Source organism: Puntigrus tetrazona, chromosome 23 (genome assembly GCF_018831695.1).
Source record: "Puntigrus tetrazona isolate hp1 chromosome 23, ASM1883169v1, whole genome shotgun sequence".
Lineage (NCBI taxonomy): Eukaryota > Metazoa > Chordata > Actinopteri > Cypriniformes > Cyprinidae > Puntigrus > Puntigrus tetrazona.
The window spans coordinates 5,868,813-5,885,609 of record NC_056721.1 but is presented as its reverse complement, the minus strand read 5'-3'; the positions used below and the strand labels follow the sequence as shown (position 1 = coordinate 5,885,609).

At 38.9% G+C, this 16,797-nt stretch overlaps 4 protein-coding genes across 6 annotated transcripts; 2 read left to right on the top strand and 2 right to left on the bottom strand.

Annotated features, from left to right (window-relative positions):
- Positions 1 to 132: 132 nt before the first annotated feature.
- wfdc2 (WAP four-disulfide core domain 2) lies at positions 133 to 2,528 on the bottom strand. Its single transcript, XM_043225164.1, has 4 exons — positions 2,399 to 2,528; positions 1,397 to 1,528; positions 1,166 to 1,303; positions 133 to 354 (listed from the first exon to the last, which is right to left on the bottom strand). The coding sequence occupies exons 1-4, from the start codon at positions 2,493 to 2,495 to the stop codon at positions 221 to 223; spliced, it is 501 nt and encodes a 166-aa protein (XP_043081099.1). The 5' UTR covers positions 2,496 to 2,528; the 3' UTR covers positions 133 to 220.
- A 2,838-nt stretch (positions 2,529 to 5,366) lies between these two features.
- Positions 5,367 to 8,611, bottom strand: snx21 (sorting nexin family member 21). Its single transcript, XM_043225201.1, has 3 exons — positions 8,278 to 8,611; positions 7,421 to 7,578; positions 5,367 to 6,693 (listed from the first exon to the last, which is right to left on the bottom strand). Exons 1-3 carry the CDS (start codon positions 8,609 to 8,611, stop codon positions 5,929 to 5,931), a joined length of 1,257 nt encoding a protein of 418 aa, XP_043081136.1. The 3' UTR covers positions 5,367 to 5,928.
- Positions 8,612 to 8,744: 133 nt separating this feature from the next.
- haus8 (HAUS augmin like complex subunit 8) lies at positions 8,745 to 13,316 on the top strand. Of its 3 annotated transcripts, none has more exons than XM_043225204.1 (10): positions 8,745 to 8,881; positions 10,425 to 10,483; positions 10,553 to 10,605; positions 10,708 to 10,840; positions 10,979 to 11,086; positions 11,173 to 11,264; positions 11,991 to 12,149; positions 12,231 to 12,372; positions 12,503 to 12,644; positions 12,751 to 13,316. In XM_043225204.1, exons 1-10 carry the CDS (start codon positions 8,877 to 8,879, stop codon positions 12,878 to 12,880), a joined length of 1,023 nt encoding a protein of 340 aa, XP_043081139.1. In that variant the 5' UTR covers positions 8,745 to 8,876; the 3' UTR covers positions 12,881 to 13,316. The 3 variants fall into 3 exon arrangements, with proteins under 3 accessions (XP_043081139.1, XP_043081138.1, XP_043081140.1); XM_043225203.1 differs by lacking the exon at positions 8,745 to 8,881 and adding an exon at positions 9,803 to 10,020; XM_043225205.1 differs by lacking the exon at positions 8,745 to 8,881 and adding an exon at positions 9,840 to 9,931.
- Positions 13,317 to 13,430: 114 nt separating this feature from the next.
- Positions 13,431 to 16,484, top strand: sac3d1 (SAC3 domain containing 1). The gene is made up of 4 exons (XM_043225202.1): positions 13,431 to 13,555; positions 14,466 to 14,838; positions 14,923 to 15,199; positions 15,308 to 16,484. Exons 1-4 carry the CDS (start codon positions 13,446 to 13,448, stop codon positions 15,769 to 15,771), a joined length of 1,224 nt encoding a protein of 407 aa, XP_043081137.1. The 5' UTR covers positions 13,431 to 13,445; the 3' UTR covers positions 15,772 to 16,484.
- Positions 16,485 to 16,797: the final 313 nt, after the last annotated feature.

The window sequence follows — 16,797 nt, the reverse complement described above, 5'->3', positions numbered from 1 at the left end:
GAAGCAGTTTCAATCGTTATTTTGTGGCCGAACCACTGAAAGAAGATTTATTAGGTAGTTATAAACGGGACGCCTATGAATAAAGCAATAAGGTATCATTTGGTAACGTTAGTATGAACTAACACGAACAAGCAATGAACAATACATTTATTACAGCATCTTTGCTAATACAAAAAAACCCTCAAGTAATCATCATTATGCAAGTCTTCCTCTGGGTAAATCAGCACGGTTCACTGCAGGCATGACCGCAGGTGGTTGGGCAGCATTTCTGTTCGGCAGGACACTGGCCATCGTGGTAACAGTATTCTGCACACATTGGAGTCCCCTTCGGTAAAGCACATCGACCCGGCTTCACTGCATGGACACGGACAGCAGCATTCAGTCAAAGCAGCATCACTTTACCTCTTGACGAAATCGTACCACAGCTAGTATTTCGTGCAAATCGATTTTGCAAAGGCACTCTGCGCCGGGGCCTTGTAATTATCAAATAAAAAAAAAGATGCAAACCGAAACCAAACATAAAATAAAAATAATACAATACAACGAGCATCATACCTGTATAACGCCGTAATAATATTAAATGTCGCTCATTATATATAATTAATAATATAATAAAATAATACATGAATTGAACGGCAACGAAAAGCTGACTCGAACATTAAAGAAAATAAAAACAAAATAAAATATACCTCAAACAACAAATCAACCTTCAATAATACTAAATAACAGATATAAGGCAGTGAGAAATTTGATCAAACAAAATAAATTCCTTACCTGTTCTGTGTAATATTAATATAATAATATTTAATAATGATTATTATTACAAAATAAACAAATTGAGAGGAAATGAGAAAGCTGACCCATATATTTATACAATATAATATATATTAAAATTTATATATATATTTATATATATATACACTGTATATGCACATACAATATTTATTTTGAATATATATATATATATATATATATATATATATATATATATTCATTTCATTCATATTAAACAACACTTTTCTTAAAAATATACATGCATGTGTGTTTGCTTACATATAAAAACAAGCATACACAGTACACACATATGTTTTATGTAAACAAAAACTACTTTGTATGTGACTGATCACTTGACTAAATATAAGTCGATATAACGTGACGTTCATACCCGTATACGGAGCCGTGCATTCATGTCCACATCCGTTGCTGCAGCATTTCTCACTGCCGGGACAGTCGCTGTCATCCACACAGAACTCGGCACACATTCCTGCCCCGAATCTTCTGCTTGGACACACTCCTGGCTTTGCTGTAACACGGACACATCACGACACCGCACGCTGAACGAATGAACCGAGACAAAGATCAATGGATAAAACCTGCACTGTGCTGCATTTCTTACTGAAAGCGGGCGGCACGCACACAGCCCCGCAGTCAAAGACACAGCATTTGTGTCCTCCAGAGCAGTCTTTATCAGAAACACATCCCCGACTGGACGGCACCACGGTCAGCCTCGCCGGACAGTGACCCTGCGCTACAGAAGAGACCAGGGTAAGACTCGCCGTCTCTTCTACTTCAGTCTTTCACATTTAATTCAATGGTTTTTTCCTTTTTATTTGTGTAGCAATTGTGTAGTGAATATGGTTTCACCAACAAATTTTTCTCTTTAGTAATGAGTGTTGTAACCAACTCAAATGCATCTTAGCAACAAACTAACTCAAAACAAATACTTATAGTTAATATCATATTTTGTAAGCAGAGCTGGGCAGATTACTTATGAATTTTAATCCATTATCGATTCCAAATTACATAAAAAAAAATTGTAATATAATTTATTACAATACACATTTTAGGTAATGTAATCATATTATGGATTAAATTGAGCCATTTGTACCATATGGTTATAAAAATTCTCAAAAAATCATAAAATTCATCAAAATCAAATACTTACTGAAAAACATGGAAAAAAATTACATGCAAACGTGTTTTGATGTCTTATGTCTTGATGTCTCAGCAGTTCTTCAAGTAAATATATTATTAGGTGAAAGTATCAAACGGAAAAAAAGTTTAAATTACATGTAAAATGAAAGTCAAACGTGGCTCATCAAGTAATTTATTTTATTTTAGTAAATCTATTGCTTGAATGCTGTGAACCACATGACTAATGACGTAAAAAAGTTATAAAGAATCAATAATTTATCAATAAATAGTTAGCATGAACCACACTTCATCATGCACTCTATATATAAAAAGTAACTGTGGTCTGATTACTAGTATTTTAATGTAACTTAAACTAATTACTGCTGCTTCACGTTTGGGATCCGATCACGCAGTGCAGATTGCCGTGTAATAATCAGTTATTAGCCGGCTCTGTTTGTGAAGCGCATTAATGCACTTAACTCACCTGTGCAGTTCGGTCCTGGGGCCGCGTCTGTTGCGCTCCAGCATCCGGACAGACACGAGAAAAACACACTCACCAAACAACACACTCGAGCACTCATCCTCTCGAGCTGCGGACACGAGACCAACTGATGAGAAAGTCAGCAAACCAGAGAGAGAGAGAGAGAGAGAGAGAGAGAGAGAGAGAGAGAGAGAGAGAGAGAGAGAGAGAGAGAGAGAGAGAGAGAGATCCTTGCGGTTCGGATTACAAGATTACAATGGTTTCAGCGTCGTGTATGCAAATACTTTTTTTGTTTGTTTGCGTTTTTAATGTTTTGAACCGCGTGCGTACGCGCCCTACGGTTTATCAAATATTACCACAAATGTATATTTTCTTTCCAGACTAGAAACTAGTATTGACTGCTGGCCCGCGCCAGTCAACCAATCAGAACACTCGAAGCCCGCTCTCAACCAATAGAGTGAGTTTGGGGCGGGACGATTCGTTCCGGCAAACAATAAAACATGTGGGCAGTGATCCGTGATGCAGCAGGCTCTATAATACCTGCTTTATATATTCTTTAACATATGTGTAATGTGTGTTAGCATCTCAGTGGCACATGCAACCAGAAAACATTCCCAATTCATAACGATGATAACTTTACTTCGTGCATTTTTTAATCACTGTAAATACCAATTGACTACAGTGGAGCTAAATATGGTATTTGCAAAACGTTTTTTTTTCACTAAAAAAAGTGGTGCAGAAACTGCTGGTAAAAACAAACATCAGTTAACACATTGAATAAAATGACAAATTAAAGAGCACATGTTTATAAAATAGACTCTGTGCATTGCTTTGGAACAGATTGTGCATTGGCACATTAATGTGCATTTAGTAATATGCTATAAAAGGTTTTATGACAGATGACAGGTGCTTAAAAATGCTGTAGGTGTTTGTCGTCAGTGCTGTGCAGCGCTTCGAAAGAAAACCACAATCTTTGCTTGGTGTAAAGAACCATAGTCCATAGGTTTATAACAGTAGATAGGCCCGAGATAATCAGTCTCGACCTGTTTTTCTGTAAATGACTTGTACAAGTATTGATCAATCTTAAGGAGAAAAAGAAAACGTAATACCTGACTGGTAAGACTAGTCTAAACAGTTTATGAAAACCGTCTCCTGGAGGCTGAGACGGTCTTTAATTATTATTCAAAAAGACAGATCGAACAAAAAGACTAAATTATTTACTAAAATGAATAAATACTAAAACTTACAGTCTACTCTAGCACCCAAACGTAAAGAGAAACTTGAAAAAGGAGGGAAGAACATAACACAAAAGATACCTTTCCAATAACAAAGAGCCGAGCAAATTCAAAACATCCGTTTATTGACCGACTGTAAATTCAACCGGAATTTTTCCTTGAACAATTTCAGTGCATAAAATAATTTGAAATACATCTGAATATAAACCTGTAAGCATTTCGTAATTGCATTAAGTTTACCAAAACGCACCTTTAAAATGACCAAACGTGTGAAGACTGCTTTATTAAGAGTATCTCACTTCACTGATTCCATACCCCAAAGCAATAAATAAATACATCAATAAATATCTTCAAGTTAAAAATTTAGCGGGTAACAAGGGGAAAGACGGTAATCTGTTTAACCGGCATACAAAAGTATCCAAATCTGTGTGCAAGAGACAACGGTTTGCAAAACTATTTGTAAGATTACGTAAAAAAAAAAAAGAACGGGCTCAGATATAAAAAAAGTTACATTTTTGAGTCTCTGTCTGATATATAAAAGGCATTGTTCATATTATTGAAAAAAAAAAAAAAAACAATTTAGTGTTATTTGCACTGCCTAAATAAACTGCGGTGACCTGAAGTTTTAAAAGCACTTTGAGGTCACTAACAAAACATAAAGGTTAAAAATTGTAGTTAACTAGCGTCTGACAATTTCATTCATAATTCACGCCAAAAGAGGAAATTCCCTTTGCTTTAATAATTCATGCTGCATTCTTCACCAGAAAGGAAAAGCAGTCCAAGGCAGCTGAACGTAAACAGCAGAGTTTAGACTGCACAGCCTAGCTTAACGCCCGCTAGAGCTAAATAACGTGCGCTAGAGCTGCTCAAATGAACATTAATAGCTCGTGTAGCTCAAGGCTAGTAAATAGAAGACACAAAACAACTGGCCCGCGACTCGTTACAGCTGAAAATAAGGACTTGAGTGGTTCAAAAGTTTCTTGTCATATCAAAACATGATTCCCAGGTCAGTATTTTATAGGATACAAAAATATAGGGTAACAATTTCAACAAGTTCAATTTGTTAACACCAGCTAAAACACTGGAGCTATAATAAACAAATAATTAATATATATATATATATATATATACATATATATATATACACATATATATATACATATATATATACACATATATATACACATATATATATATATATATATATATATATATATATATATATATATATATATATATATATATATATATATATATCATTCCTCGTTTATTAATGCAGGAGAATATTAATTTGTGTTATTTTACTTTTAACTACTGTTCACTTATTTTAAAAAATGCATTTTAGCATATTTAGTATAGAAAATAAACTCTAGCTAAATTATTGAACTATTCTACAATAGTGCTATTAGTTTATAATGTTGAATGCATTAAAGGAATAGTTCACCCAAGATGTGCTGAACATTAATTCACCATTGGGCCATTAGTTTGTTAGTTCAACAGAACAGATTTGGAGAAATTAAATACTGTTTATCAGTGAATGGGTGCCATCACAATGAGAGTCCAAACTGCTGATAAAAACAAGGCAATAATTCAGAAGTAACCCACATGACTCCGGACCATCAATCAACAACCTCCAGAGAAAACAGCAATGTTTGCATTTAGAAAAAAGTCCATTACCAAGATGTTTTTCCAATGTCAAACGAGTTATATAATATTACTTTCTACAGTTAAAAATCGTCTCGTTTCATCCGAATCAGGAAAGAAAAAGGCAGAGATCAAGCACCCGTTACAAATGAAAGGAGTCCAAAATACTGTAATATGTTGGTGGATATATGTGAGAGGTCTACAAGGGATGGACTTCTGTGGATTTCTTATGAATTATCATAATGTATTGTAACCAGCTGTGATGGATTTTCAATCTGACGGCACCCATTCGCTCCACATGATGTAATGCTACATTTCTCCAAATCTGTTCTGACGAAAAAAAAAAAAATTCATCTACATTTTGGATAAGCCTGAGGGTGAGTACATTTTAAGCACATTTTCATTGTATGGTCAAACACTCCTTTCAGCAAAGTTAACAAATTGAATCATATATTAAAGAGTTACCAAATAAAGAATAAGTCTATAATAAATGCTATTGAAATGTGCCCATGTGTACTTTGCATGTTGTGCATTATACAAGTTAGCATTAATTCCACAGGTTTCCTTAGTAAACTATCATACATACTGCTATCAGAATAATCCCTCATAACTTCTAACACTCATTAATAAAAAAAAAAAAAAAATCCTGAATGCTTATGGGACATCTTCAGTTTTGCTCTTAGCCCTGACCGGCCCCTCGCTGTCCTCGATGCTCTCTTTAATGAGACACTCCTTTAGGTTGGGCTGACTCCCGACATCGATCCCCTGCTCCTGGATCTCCTGCAGAAGAGCCTCCCAGCGCCTCTTGTCCTTCGAGATCTTCCAGGACAGCCTGACGTTGGACTGGAGGAGCGGGATGAGCAGAGGGTGCAGCTGGTGCTGCCGCAAAGCCTCCTGGGAAGGCGCTAGGTCCTGCAGGGCTCGGTCGCAGTGTTCCTGAGCCTCGCTGAGCTGTTCCAGTTCTTGAAAGCAGGTGACCAGAGCAGACAGCGTGAAGAACCAGTGAACCCTCTGGAGCTGGTTGAGCTGCAGCAGCTGCTGGCATCCTAACTTCTCCTGGAGCCGCAGGGCGTTGAGAAGAGAGCTCAGGGCATCCTGGTAGCGGCCCACGCGCATCAACATCTGTCCCGCTCGCAGATCCCCCAGGTAGAAGAACTCAAGAAACGTAGGTGTGCTCCGTAGTTCAGGAAGGGAGTGGAGGTGGCTCAGGTACTGCTCGAATGCCCGGCTGCGCTTGGCGATGGTCTCGGCGGCGAAGTTCTTGCGCAGCTTCTTGCGAGGGAAGAAGACGCCGACCATCTCGTCTCCGTGACGCCGGCGCAAGCGGCTGTGAAGACGCTCGAAGTCGGTGTAGCGCCGCGTGATGACCGCAGGGGTTTTGTCAAACGTCCCAGAATAGATTACGTGAATCGTGTAGAGCTGACGAGAGAGAGAGAGCGCAAGTGCATGTGAGTTCAAGAGAAGTCAGAAAAACTAAACCTAAAGATGAGAAATGGGTCATTGAGGTCACATTTACATTTTTTTTTCTTTCTCCAAAGTTTACCAGGGCTCTCAAAATTAATATTTTCCGTTTAACAACTTAAATTATTTAATGCATCCACGTTTCTCCTGTCATTCATTGACTAGCATTATGACAATATGAATTTATTGACATAATATGCGATGTATTGCACACACATATACATGCATATACATACATACTGTACATACATTATATATATATATATATATATATATATATATATATATATATATATATATATATATATATATATATATATATATATATATTTTTTGTCAACAAACAAAACCTTTTGGTTGTGATTAATCGTTTGACAGCACAAATATTTTTTCACCAAATTTCCACCAAAAAAACAATTTTATGGAGACATTTTTAAAGCAATTTAATTAATATAAAAGTTGTTTAAATCCATATAAAACCAACATTTATAGTATGTTTCTGTACATTTCCAAGAACTTGCATTCTCCTTTTCATCTTTTCTTTTTCTTTGGTGTGAACAGTCTAATTTGTGTTTTTCCCCCGAAATTGTAAATGCTTGGTGATGAATGTTTTGGTGACATTAAAAAAAATTGACAGACTGAAAAATGGTTCACAGAAGGTGTTGGTGTACGTTAGTGTACTTACCACATACTTGGAATTGGTTTCGTGCACAACACAGGCGTCGGTCACCTCAAAAATGGGCTTTTCAGGAATGCAACGGGTTTTTGAGCTGCGCCAGTTTTCTTGTAGCTGTCTGGTGATCATGTTCGAGGTTTTTGGGGAAGGACCTATTGGGCTGGTATCTATAAACCAAAAGACAAGATCAACTATGAAGCATCCAGCAAACTAAAAGTGAACTAAAAAAGAAGAAGTGAGATCTGCCTGCAAATAGTTCATTTTAAATTCACAAGAACCATATCAACTGTGCCCAAGCTGAAAAGATTAGCTTGTTTGTCAAAGGATTTTTCTACACAATAGCAGACTTTACAACACTGACAGTAAACACATCACTGTAAAAAAAATAAAAGTTTGGGGTCAGTAAGATTAAATAAAAATGAATAACTGTATTCAGCAGGGAGGCTTTAAACTGATCAAAAGTGACATTAAAGATATTACAGAAGATTTCTACCTAAAATACGTGCTGCTTTTTACATTCTATTCAAAGAATTTCCACAAAAATCCAAAGCATGATGACATTTAAACATTCAGAGTAAAAAAAATAAATATTAAGCCTTAACTGAGCATCAAATTGTTATATTAAAATGATTTCTCAAAGATCATGTGACACTGAAGGCTGTCACAGAAACAAATGACATTTTAAATATATTAAGATGAACTCTTATTTTAAATTGCAATAATATAATTTCACTGTATTTTAAACTAATAAACGCATTCTTCGGCTGCATAACTAACCCCGAACTTTTGCTGAAAAGCTTCTGCACATGCATCTTGGACCTCAACTCACCCACGATACAGATTCTCAGTAATTTACTGATGCCTACCTGTGCTGCTGCACGCGTTATCTATGGACTCCCCGAAAAAGTCGGAGTCGCTGTCCGGCCCCGACGCGTCTCCCGCGTCCTCGGAGTCCGGGGCCCCATCTCCCTCGAAGCACAGGGTCCCCCCGAGTCTGGCAGACACGCAGTCGGTGTCGTCCTCCAGCTCGGAGCTCTCCGGGAAGTCATCTTCACCTCCACCGTCCGCCGCGGAGGGAAGCTCCCCCTCTTTGAAGAGCGTCCGGCGGAGTCTGTCGAACAGTTTAGAGGCCATCCCAGCTTTTCTCCAACCCTGAAGAGCACAAAACACACATGATCCCACCGCGACCTTGAGAAGCATTCCCCAACACAACGCTACGCTTTCAAAATCGCGACATTACTTATGGCAGATCCCTTTAAAATCCCGTGAAACTACGGACTGGAAAGAGAGCGAGCTCGCAGCGATGGAAAGACTTGACACCTCAAACCTCTCGTGAACTTTCATTGAGCCGCGAAACTGATCCGTCGCCTAAATATTCATTATTTATTGAGGGCTTCGGTGAAGGCGGCCTCGCAGCAGCATTGGATTGCTGTTATTTCCACGGAAGAAATCCGAGTTAAAGCGGATGCCGTAAGTATTCATCGCTACTGAAGTTTCTTCGCGACGTGCGGAAAGTTGCACAAACGCGCGGCGCCCTTCACGCCTCAAGTTCTCCCAATAAATCCCGCAACCAAACTATATCCGTCGGCGTTTACGATTTGCGCGTGGGGGAAACTTTTGGAAACATCCGGGAAAGGGGGAGCGTCTCCGAATCACCCCTAGCGTGCTAAGTGCTAATAATAACAACAACAACAACAACACTGCGCTCAATCGGCAGCGCGTTCGCTCGCTAAGTATCGGACGTTTGAGGATAATTACACACGCTCCTCTGTTAAACCCGTCGAGTGTCTGGCGGGCAGCGCTAAAGAGCGGCCAGGCGCAGAGTTTGGTCTTAACTCGCCTAACTTTTCTTGCTAACTAAGGTTCCGGCTAATCCTAACGCTTCCACTCCACAGGGATAACCGAGCAGGCGAAACGCGGGTATCCGCACTTACCCGAGCCACACACCTCTCGACTACATGCGATCAGCTCTTCATGGTGCTGTTAGAGCATTTTTTCACGTGCAAACAGAGACGGAGCGGTGCTGAAATGCATGGGACTTATTCACTGACCACTAACTTACTTGGAAGTGGGCGGACACTCGCTGGCTTGACAGCAGGCATGACTTTAAACACAGCCTTATCATATATTTCCGCGGGCAGTTATGTATAATTTCGCATTTTTTTTGTTCGAGCTTTTAACTAAACTCTGGATTATTTAGTTTATCGTGAGATGTAAATCTTTTTAAACGATTTTTTTTGTTATACAATTTATCTCGCATAGGTGTGACAAGTAGAAGAGCATGACTGTTTCTATTTCTATATTAAAGCTATTTAATTAACTTGAGAATACGGCCTTTTTAAATAAAACGGCTTTAACAGAGAAACTCGGCTAGTCTCGCTACAATTAGTTAATTGTGATGAAAAATAAACGTTCAGTGCCGCTCCTGCCTGACAGGTGGCGCTGAACGCTGCTCGAATCCGCGCTTCAAACGACGAGGAAGAAACTCGACAGAGCGCGCGGCGGAAACGACCACGGACAGTAAGATCTCGCTCCGAGCGAATAATGGCATCCAAAAAGCCGTTAAATATACGTAGAGTAGAGAAAACCGCTTCAAGCGACTCAAAAAAGTAAGGTTTTACGTTTCGGGTCAAGTTCAGTCACTCTTATTAAGTTCGTCGTGTAATGTTAATTTGCTGCTTGAGTAATGTCAACATCAACCTGGCTCGCTTGTTTTTACACGACTTACTAATGTTGGTTTTGGAAAATGTGTTTGTTTACGTGTATGTTAAAGTGTCACTGAATGATTATTTGCTCTAATAACAACTAAAAGTCACGAGCTGTCCAAAATGAAACTAATTTAGACATCACAAAAGAATATCTGGTTGTCATTTAATCGTGTATGCAGATATTAAGACTCTCTCTCTCTCTCTCTCTCTCTCTCTCTCTCTCTCTCTCTCTCTCTCTCTCTCTCTCTCTCTCTCTCTCTCTGTGTCTGTCTGTCTGTCTCTCTCTCTCTCTCTCTCTCTCTTAGTTTATCCACTGAAAATGAAGGCAGCGGAAATAACAGCGGTGCGAGGAGGAAAACCAAAGGTAAGAGTGTCTTAACCCATCGACGTTATCCTGACAGTGTCATCTGATCTTATTGATTTTTATTTTTAGGCACGTTTGTGAAGCCTAGATTCATGCAAACTGAAACAAAGGCTCCTACAAAGGTAACCGCCAGAAAAAGTATACAAATAAGCTGTATGTTAATTCTCGTAATCATGTCGATCTTGATCTCATTTTGTAGATTGATTTTCTATATTATTGTTCAGGGCAGTGTACAGCAGCAGTCAGTGCTGATGCCACCCAGACCGTCCTCTCCCAGAGCGAGCAACCCGCGAAAGCCAAGGGAAGGCATACATCCGAGACGAACAATAAGCTCTTTAGCAGATAATGACTCTGCATGTAAGTGTTTGACTGGACTATAGATGATTTAAATATTTACTTTTGCATTTGTTGGATCTAGATCATCGAATGAGCAGATAAGTTAGTCGCACAGATCATTGGTGAATGTTGTATTGAGCGTATAATGTTTTCCCGCAGTGGTCGCAAGCATTCTGGAGTCCTCAAATGTGGGAGGAAGTGTCTTTCAGTCGACTGTTTTGGATGGTCACTGCATTCGTCCAGATTTTGATGTCTCTGTCATTAATGGTGTGGTAAAATCTAGTTTTAGAGTATATGTTTTTTTTTCTCTCCACCAGACCTGGTTGCTTAGTGTGTTGACTTATATTTTCCAGATAAAGTTGCACAGCCAAACACAGTGGACCCTGATAACGAGGAAAGGGACATAGCGACGGAGACCTTTATTTTGGCTTTCCTCACTGCTAAGGTCTGAAGTTAATCTAATTTACTGAAAGTGGCTCACAAAAAAAAATGAAATTTAATCAGAGGTGGTCACTAGAAAATAATATACCACTTTATTTTATTTTATCATTTTAAATTATGCTGACCAGATATTAGTATTCACTGCTCTTTTAGATTTAAATCAATTACTGTTATTGATCAATTATTTAGATTCATTAAAAAATAAAGAAGTGTTATTGTTATAAGTTAAATTACTATTTTTTTTGTATTACTAATTATAATAAAATCTATTTGAATATGAATAACTACAATTATATATTGTGTCCCTACGTTTTGCCAGATATTTATCGAGATATTTAGGTAGATTTTTGGTTTTTTTCCAGCAAAAACAGTTTTACATCCAGGGTTATTATAGTTAACAAAAGAAGCTAAAATTAAAACCATTAAAAGAAAACCTTTTCATGACATGAAATAATAATAATAATAATAATTAAAACAAATTATACAATTATTTATTTCAGGTTGTTGCCAAGGCAATATGTCACTTTTTAACCGTTTAACTTGAAGCATTTAAATAACTGAAATAAAAAAAAGCTATATAGATGTGTATTTAAAAAAATGAATAAAAATGAAAAAAACATAAACTAAAATTAAAAAATTATCAACATTAATCCAAAATATCCTTAGTATTCTTTTAATATTCTTTTTTTTTTTTTTGTCTTAATATTATATTTTGTATTTCTCTGTCTAGATTGAGCACAACACCCGAAAATGTAGAGAGGAGGCTGAGAGGAACATTCTGGCTGTGATGGAGAAAGAGCAGCAGTTATCCGCTCAAGTTAGTCGCAAGAAACGTCAGTATCTGCTGCTGGAAAAGCAGAAACAGCTGAACAGTCTACTGGACTTACAGGTCATCTTCACACGTTCAGCACTGTTGCTTAAATCTCCGTGTTGACGCATCTCACGCTGGAGTCCCTCTTGTTTTACGCAGATCGAGGCTTTAGGTCCCGTTGCTGCTGAAGTAAACACATTTGCAGAGGACTACGAGTCTTTTGCCTCCGCCATTGATGCCACGAGACACAAGCTTCCTGTGAAGAACGTGGACGCTGGAGAGGACGCAGACCAGTTTTTAGGTGAGATTTGCTTACTGTTTTACTATTTAAAGTAGCCTGCTTTACGTCTGTAAATGTATGGACAGTTCTGTTGAGGAATTTTGATTTTTATAGTGATTCCAGTTTAGTGAACAATATTTATTTTGCACAGAAAAGGCTGTTGAATCTCTGAATCGGAGTGAGCGTGTCTTGCAACGTTATACTGAAGACGTTTCCACTGATTGTGAGGCTTCAAAACGCTGTCTCAAAGAGATGGAAGACACGGCTAATGAAATCAGCCAACAGGTGACGAGGTAGGAGGACTTCAGTCTCCATATAAGAAGAGGGACTTGATATTTTTTCTGTGCCATTCTCTATTTAAACCTGAACTGATTCTGACTTTGTTTGGATTTGTTTTAGGACTTTTTCTGATCTTCTAGAGGTGTCCTCGCTTGTAAGCCGAGAGACGGTTTTGATCAAGCAGTCACTGGAGGAAGAAGAGATCGGACCGAGCACAGCCCAGGCTCTCTTCTGTCCCTCTGCGCTCTGATACATGATCACATCTGTTTACAGTTTAATAGATAGCGTGTTAATAATCAATGGATAGTAGGTATTTATTTCAAACATTGTGACTAATAGCTATGTGTTCGATCAGCCCGGTCGTGCAGTGTATTTAATAAAACAACAACCATATTAATTCATGTGTGTTATAATTAGTTTGTTTAAATTAAAAGAAGAGCCCAAACAGTATGTATCTGTGTATGTAGATAGAGAAGCATGTGATACTGTATTCATATTCTGTTAATAACTGTCTTGCCCAGTGTTCATTTGCACATTTCTACATTGGACAAAAAAACAAGCAAAACCGTTTTCAGTCATGAAAACATGAAAGGTCCCATGTTCAAAAAAAGTAGATTTTATTATTATAATTTATTAACGGTGATTTGATTAAATGTTCTTAACATAATAAATCTAAGAGAACCCTTTTTCTTTCTTTTTTTAGAAACCTTTAGTGAAAATACAATTTTCCACAAGGATAAGAAAGCGTATTCTAATATTTCCAGTTTCAAAATAAAAAATTACGAGGCGTCATAAATACGTAGCGCTCGTCGGATATGACGTACATTTGCGTGAAACCCGGCGCCCAATCAGAGCCGTCTTTACGGGAAGTGTTTTTAGAGTTGAGCTCGACCCGACCAATGAACAGAACAGACATGAGCGTCGGGTGAGTCCCTAAAGCTTGTTTTTATTTTGATTACCGCACGACGATATCGTATGAACGCGTTATATACAGTCAGAAAGCCTAACTTTTAACTCTGATACAAAGAGTATCAGAAAGAAAGAAGTCTCCCTTCGTTGTGACAAAGCTAATGTCATTAACTTGCAATATAAAGCTTACAGCATGACACATGGCAGATTGTTACAACCGCTTAACATAGTTTGGAAATAATCAATTTTCAATCTTAAACGAGATAAATTTGTCAGTAAAGAGAAAAAATTATTCGAAAAGGTCGCAGTGAACACCTTTCAGACCTTCCTGTAAAAGTGGAGACCACATAATAATAAAGTCAAATAAGCTTTCCATTTATGTGTCAGGACAATATTAGGCAGAGATCCATCTATATTCTAGAGATTACATATATATATATATTCAGGAATATGGTGTAATAATGAATGAGTGTCAGATTCAGAATCACCTTCAACTATCATTATTTGAAAATATGGAATAAAAAATCAAAATATTGAGTAAATCACCTTTAGTTGTCCAAATAGCAATGCATATTACTAAACAAAAATTAAATTATGGTATATTTCCAGTTGAAAATATACTAAATATATGCATGTAACGTGATCTTTATATAATATCTTAATGATTTTTGGCATAAAAGAAAGATCAGTAAATTTGACCGACAGTGTATTGTTGGCTATTGTTACAAATATACCCGTGCTACTTATGAGTGGCTCTGTGCTCCAGGGCCACGTATATCAAAGTTTTCTATTTTAATAAATAAAATAATGCGGTCTAATAATTGTCAGATAATTCAGAATCACCTCCTAGTAACATCAGCAGCTGCTGTCAGGTTGCCGTACATCATAAATGTATTGGTGTGTCTTCTGTCTTGTTTAACGTCCAGGTGGCATCAGTCTAGGAGAGGCCGAGGGCACAGGCATAAGGAGCAGGGTCGAGCGAGCAGGGCTCGTGTGGTGGAGCAGAAAGCTGAAGACCCAGTGCCTCACGGGACCTGTATGACTATGTGTCCTGCCCATGAGATATGCCAGCGGGAAGCACAGAATCGGCTGCACAGGTTTGAGACGGCGGCCGGCACGGAGCGGGACCGGTTGCCACGCGCTGACGTCTCACGAGCCGTCAAAGAGTATTCGAGACCCGCGGCGGGAAAAGACTCCACGAGGGCCAGCGACCTTCGACCTCCGTCTGTGCTTTTAAAGACCGCGCGTTACCTGGTCGACGACGTTGCGGCTTCCTCCTCCTTTCAGCCGTGGACGGAGGTATGGAAATGCCTCCCGTTCCTTGCCGTTCCTTGATCTGCGATATGAAGGCCGTTTCAAGCCTGTCCCGTTTATGACCCGCAGGTGTACGCTTTCGTGTTTGACCGTCTGCGCAGCGTTCGACAGGACATGATTATCCAGCGCGTGTCTGGGCCGGACTGTGTGGCCGTGCTGGAGAAAAGCGTGCGCTTCCTTCTCTACGCCTCCTACAGACTCTGCGGCCAGCAGCTTCAGCATTTTGACCCACGCATCAATGACACTCACCTGCAGGAGTGCTTGAGCTGGTTGCTGGAGAGCTACAGAGACGGAAAGCACCAGCATCAAGAGGAGTTTCAGGCATTGAGTCTTCTCTATAACTTGAGTGAGTGAGTCGCAGTTGCTGGAGCTCTCAGTGCTGCTGGATAAAATAAAATAAACATTTTTTGAATGCAAAAACCTTTCACTTTTTCATCTTTTATCTCATTTTCAGGTTCATCTCAAGCCATTCAGCACGTCCTGGAGCTGCCCGAGAGGATACGCAGCTCTCCGAGTGTTCAGCTGGCTCTGGCCTTGAGCAGAGCACATACGGAGCGCAACCCGGTTCGGCTGCTGCGTCTGGCCCAGAGACTGGACTTCATCCAGGTGTGTGCCGTCCACCGACACCTGCTGCCCTGCAGAAGAGACCTGCTCCTGCTCTACAGCCACGGACTCAGCAGCCGCAACTGCCGCTACCCGCTCCAGAGCCTGGCGCGCCTCCTCGATCTCAAAGACGCTCTAGCTGAGCAGCTGTGCCAGGTGTGCGGCGTACACGTCAGCGGAGAGTGGGTGACCTTCTCTAAGAGCTCCTTCAGGGACGCCCCGTCTGGAGATCTGCAGTGCAGACGTCTGCATGAGCCGCCGGATGACGAGCGCTGGAACTGCTCTCCTGGCAGCGTCATTCAGGGCTGTGACTGAAACACGCTTTTTTTATCTTCTGGGTCATGCCATGTTTGGATTTGTTTTATAGTAAATGTTTAAACGACCTGCATTTTCAATAAAGCTTTCATAATTTACACAAACCTGGCAAACTCAGGGTTTTTCGGTGGACTTGATGAAATGTGAATTTTTATAGGTAGTCGTTTAATAACAAAGTGCTAAGTAAAGTAATAAACTGTTTTTAGTTTCTACTTTATCCATATAATCAACGATTTATTGATCTTTAATATTGCAACTAAATATTTCTTACATTTATTTTAATACAGATTTTAAACGATAAAGTCTTGAATTACCTAAATGGGTTTTTTTTGTTCATTTTTTTGCAATGCAATTGCAAGTTTGCAGGTTGGAATTGCTTGATTTCTTTAATACTTCTTTATTTCCCTTTGAATAGTAGTATCTGTTCAGCTTTTGGGGAAATTTTGCACAATGTATTATTTTACATTTATGCACAATTCTTGTTTGTGCATGTATTGATGTATTTCAAGCATAATAGTTATACATTATATAGCGCTTTTATACATTATATGATGTACAGTTGCAGTAAAAAACCAATCGGAGCTGTCTTCGCTTCAAATCTAAGCAGCTGAGTAACATGTGAAACTTCCAAAAGCTTGTTTTATTTCAGTTAATGTATTGTGAGGTAATGTATTGTAGACAGCTGGAATAAAGAGACATGAGGGAGACGCATATTCAGTATACAGTGGTCATTGAAAACAGAAGGGAAGAGAACTAATATCCAGGATCGAGCACACTAATCTAGATTCTTCCTGCATACCACAGGACTTCTGCATTTATTGTGAACATCTAACAGTTGAACATCTGCGGTATATGTAACCATCCTGTCGTAATCGTGTGTTTATTATACTCTATAGTGGTTGTTGTCATGTTTATTTCTGCAGTGTAAAAGCCTTAGCATGTAAGCTCTGGCTGGAACATGGTTGTAATATTACTACTGCCTCTTCTCCGTTTTTAAGTTGTCGGGTACGCATTCAGAGTATAATA